The 5,083-nt window shown below is 51.5% G+C and overlaps 1 protein-coding gene across 1 annotated transcript in view; it reads right to left on the bottom strand.

Annotated features, from left to right (window-relative positions):
- Window positions 1-3,693, bottom strand: part of NOCT (nocturnin) — a 101,953-nt gene extending 98,260 nt beyond the window's left edge. The window contains exons 1-2 of the mRNA XM_015565530.1: window positions 3,506-3,693; window positions 1,400-1,506 (exon numbers count right to left, since the gene is read on the bottom strand). Of these exons, the coding sequence (XP_015421016.1) occupies window positions 1,400-1,506; window positions 3,506-3,693 (295 nt within the window). The remainder of the gene's footprint in view (window positions 1-1,399; window positions 1,507-3,505) is intronic.
- Between the last annotated feature and the right edge of the window lie 1,390 nt (window positions 3,694-5,083).

Raw genomic sequence — 5,083 nt, 5'->3', positions numbered from 1 at the left:
TGTGGGGGGGGGGGGGGATGCTATATCCTGGTGACTGTGCGTCTCTTCCTGACTCCCTGGTCAGTGACGTCATGTCGGTCACTTGAAATGAGCCACAGTGACAGTATTCACACCACCGCAATGGAAATCCTTCAGGCCAGGGCTGTTTTCTTTGAGAGAGCGCACTGGTGAGCATTTACCAGCACACCACTGTGTGTGTGTGTGTGTGTGTGTGTGCGTGTGTGCGCGTGTGCACACGCACAAGTGTTGTGTGGTGGCATAAGGATTTGTATGCTGGAAAAGCAAAGATGCTCATTTTCAAGTTGAGGGGGTGTCTTAGTCAGCTGGGACTGCTACAGCAAGAACACCATAGACCAGCCGTGGGCAAACTACGGCCCACGGGCCAGATCCGGCCCGTTTGAAATGAATAAAACAAAAAAAAAAAAAAAAAAAAGACCGTACCCTTTTATGTAATGATGTTTACTTTGAATTTATATTAGTTCACACAAACACTCCATCCATGCTTTTGTTCCGGCCCTCCGATCCAGTTTAAGAACCCATTGTGGCCCTTGAATCAAAAAGTTTGCCCACCCCTGCCATAGACAGAGTGGCTTAAACAACAAACTTTCCTTCAGCTCTGGAGGCTGGGAAGTCTGAGGTCATGGTGCCTGTGTGGTCTGGTTCTGCTAGGACTGTTTTCCTGGTTTTCTCACATGGCAGGTGGTTGGGGGGTGGGATGGAAGCAAGCTCTTGTGTCTCTTATAAGGACATGGTCCCATTATGAGGGCTCTATCACCATGGCCCAACCACCCCCGAAGACCCCATCTCCAAATAGCACCAACTGGGGAATTAGGGTTCAACCTATGAACCCTGGGAGGACACAAACATTCAGTCCATAGCAGGGGGCAGGCGGGGTTGGGTGGCTCCTGGGGAGCCGGGGCTCCCTGGGAAGAGAGGGAATACTGCCCAAGGACAGGAGGCTTCCAAGAGAGGTGGGAGATCCAGGGTCAAGTTCCTGCACTTTGTGGTTCTGTCTGGGGCAGCCTGAGGTAAGAGGGGCCTCCCAGAGCCCCTCTCTTCTGCTTTCTTTCTCCCCTTGCCCTTCCCACATCAGCATTGGCCAGTGGTCCATACCAATACCTAGCCTCACTCCTTATGAGGGGAAACTTCTGACAAACCATGGATTCTGTGGCTCAGTTGTTATTAACCGAATGAATAATGTTGGAGCCCTGACCCCCCACGTTTTAGTATTTGGCAGTGAAGTCTTTGGGAAGTAATTAGGTTTAAATGAGGTCATGAGGGTGGGGCCCTAGGATGGGATTAGTGCCCTTCCAAGAAGAGGAAGAGACTCGAGAGCTCTCTCCTCGAGCATGCATGGAGGATAGACCATGTGAACTCACATGGGGAAGCCTACTCTCACCAGACACTGAATCTGCCAGCACCTTGATCTTGGACTTGTAAACTCCAGAACCGTGAGTACAGAATATCGTGCAAGCCCCCTGGTCTGTGGTATTTTGTTGCAGCAACCTGAATTAAGACAGATTATGAGTATAATTTAGTACAGACCGGTTGGGGGTGATTTCAAGGTCTTTCTCTACACACACTGAAAGAAGCAGGTGAGGATTCCAGGGTGCACTGTATGTCCACTCAGCTTTCAGGAAGATGATGGAAAGATGCAGAGCTGGGAACCAGGAGGCCTGGCCTCAGAGTCGGGCACCGCACTGGGAGCTGTGGATTATTGAGCAGGAGACAAATAGCCTGTGCTCGCTCAATAGAAAACGGCATGTTCATCATGATGCGAGGATCAAAAAGGAAGGCTGTTTGAAAGTTGTGAAACGACCCTGGCCAGGTGGCTCTGTTGTTTGGAATGTGGTCCCACATACAACAAAACAGGTGGCAGGTTCGATTCCCGGTCAGGGCACATACCCAGGCTGTGGGTTTGATTCCTGGTTTGGGTGCGTGTGGGAGGCAACCGATCCATGTTTCTTTCTCACATTGATGTTTAACTCTCTCTAAAAATCAATAAAAAAAAGGAAATTGTAAAACATTGCACAATGTAAGGTGTTAGTAGTACACGGGCATCTTTTTTAAAAAAATACTTTTATTGATTTTAGAGAGGAAGAGAGAGAGAGATAAAAAACATCCATGATGAGAGAGAATCATTAATTGGCTGCCTCCTGCATGCCCCCCACTGGGGATGGAGCCTACAACCTGGGCATGTGCCCTTGACCGGTATTGAACCCAGCACCCTTCAATCTGCAGGTCAACATTCTATCCACTGAGCCAAACTTGCTAGGGCCAGGGGGCATCTTTTAATTCACAAGCCCAGTGATAAATTTTTCTAAATTTTTGGAACTCTGTGTACTTCTTTCTCCTTATAGCCTTCCTTCTCTCTCCCTAGTATTTGTGACTCTGTTATTTCCTTTATTTTGGTCTTCCTTCTCTTTATCCTCTCTCTCTATTTTTTTCTCTTTAGCTCTTTCCCCCCTCCCTTTATTCTCTAAATTCTATTATAAAATTAGAATATTTTGAGTTCATCCTTTTGTTTAAAAATGTCAAAAATCACCTTTTGTTATTTGCTCACTAAAAATGTCCCCCTCCACCCCCGCAATAGGAGCATTTTACAACTGGGGGACCCTTGTCATTCTCCTGACTCAGTGGCCCTGATGCACCTCGCCCTGGGAGTACGTTGCAGAAATTGCTAGGGGAGCTCCTCTTGCAAAAGCGGTGCCCTGGAGGCTTGGGATCCCGGCTGCCCTGGAGGGAGGGCGGGCAATTAACCTTGGCAGTGGAGCAGAACCCACTTGAATTTGTACCTGTAAATCCGCACCTCTCCTTAAGCAAATGCGATGGGAAGAATCCAGATTTTCATCAAAAATAAATTAAAATTGGAGCCCTCACATTATGAAAGACTTTGCGGGGAGATTTGTTTCATGAGCAACTCTTGTCAGTGTAGTTAAGCCGTGTTTTGATTCGCATAAATTCATTACCGACAGGGCTTTGGCTAGCAGCATGCCGACGGAAGGCGGGAGCACACCTGGGATGAGCTGCAGAGGCAGCTCACGTTTTCAGTAAGTTTATTAGCCAGAATTACTCCCATTTCTCATGGCACTTTATTGCTTTTTAAGTTTCCTTCTTTGAAGGGGGAAGTCGAGCCCAGGAGAGCTGGTTGTGCTACTTCTGCCCACTGGGGTGCAAACAAACCCGGTTTATTTAGACTCCTGGCGCTATCCTGTCTCCCGTTTTCACTCTAGGCAGGGATTTTGGTTTGTGTGATGTGTGGCGTGAGAAATCGGGTCACCAGTGAAATGCTTCATGTAACAGACAGATGATCTGCTGGCCGAACAGCACACAAAGGGTGTTCCCCGAAGGCACCCCCCCTCCCCCACCTCCCGACGAGAGTGACGGGCAGAGCTGACAGGGAAGGTGTTCCGGGACTTGTCCAGGTGTCTTGGACCCAGAATGTCCCGGCCAGGATGGGTCTCAGGACTGCAGGAGCCCTGCTCTGCTGCACATTCACACTAACCTCCTAGGGGCACTGCAACGGTGGTGGGCGGCACCGTCGTCTTCGGGGCAGGGTTTGTTAGAGGTTGAATGGGGAACTGGGACCAGCGAAGCTGTTTCCCCGACGCTGTGTCCACAAGGCTTCCCCGTAGTGTTTCCCGAGGCCGCCTGATGTTCTGGAATGTTGGGCTCCAGGTGGAAGTGAGCCATGGAGCCACGGGAGTCCTAACATAGAGACCGTGCTTCCCCTGGAAGAGGGTCATTCTTCCTTCCAGTGACCTTCCTGTCACTGTCTGTACCAGATCACCACACACTTGGGGTCTGAAAACGCGAGCCCTGGCTGGTGTGGCTCAGTTGGCCAAGTGTTGTCCCCTGGCACCCAAAGGTCGCCCGGTGGGGCACGTGCATGGGTTGCGGGCTCCACCCCCAGTAGGAGGCAGCTGATGGATGTTTCTCACATGGATGTTTCTCTCTATCCCTCTCCCTTCTTTTCTCTCAAAAATCAATAAAAACATAAAAATAAAAGAGAGAAGGAGAGAAATGTATGTCTCTGTTCTGGAGGCCAGAAGTCTGAAATGAGGTTTGGGCTAGAACACGGTGTTGGTGGGGCCGGGCTCCCCCTGGAGGCCTAGGGGCGTGCGTTACCGGCCTCTCCGAGCTCCTCACGGTGCTCAGGGCAGGCACCCTGCCGCCTCCGCTCCCTGTGTCAGGTCTCCCTCTGCCCGTCGCAGGAGGACACCTGTGATGGCAGCAGGGCCCACAGAGCTAATCCTGGATAATCTCCCACCGCAAGATCCTTCATTTCATCACGTTTGCAAAGTCTTTGCCAAGTCAGGTGACGTTGACAGGTTCCAGGAATTAGGACCTGGTGTCTTTGGGGCCATTCTTCGGGCTACGACCCCGCTCTTCACTCTTCAGCAGTGCCGTGTCTCAGCGTCAGCACAGCCGTCATTGAGCGCGTGGCGAAGGTCCGCCATGGGCTTCCTGCCAATGGGGGGCTCTCTGGCCTCACAGCATATGGGGTGTGTGTGTCACAAAACACCCGGCGGAGTGAGCACTGTGGCCCCTATATTGCTTCCAACCCCCTTTGCAGGATGATGATAAAAAGCAGAATGATCAGGTCAGTTTTTTTTAAATTCTCTAACGACAATGTGCCCTTCATTTTCTGTACCCGGGCCGACCCCTCCCACACCCATCGCCTTGGGATCCTGCTGCTCTGGCCAGTTTCTTAGAGGAGGAGGCAACTCCGACTTTACCGATTACGATCGGCCCGGAGAGGCGAGAAGACCTGCCCACAGAGCTGGGTGCGGAGCCCACACCTGCGCTCAGGGCTCCTCCCTCCCAGCTCAGGGCTGAGCTCTTCACTGCGGTTCTTCTTCACGACCCGTCACTGGCTTCCCACTCACTGAGCCACGAAGGCTCTGAGGTTCAGCCTGACCCGCACGTCCTCTTCTGAGCTGTCACCTGCTTCTTGGGGGGCTTTCCCCTTCCCAGTCAGCCTGGTTGTAGAGGACAAGGTTCTTTCTCTGGTTTCCCTGCTTCCTCCAGCAGGCAGGGCACCTGGTCCAAGGCTCCAGGGATGCTCACCCTGGGGAAACAG

The sequence above is a fragment of the Myotis davidii genome, unplaced genomic scaffold (assembly GCF_000327345.1).
Source record: "Myotis davidii unplaced genomic scaffold, ASM32734v1 scaffold436, whole genome shotgun sequence".
In the NCBI taxonomy this organism is placed as follows: Eukaryota; Metazoa; Chordata; class Mammalia; order Chiroptera; family Vespertilionidae; genus Myotis; species Myotis davidii.
This window is presented reverse-complemented; position numbering and strand designations above follow the sequence as displayed.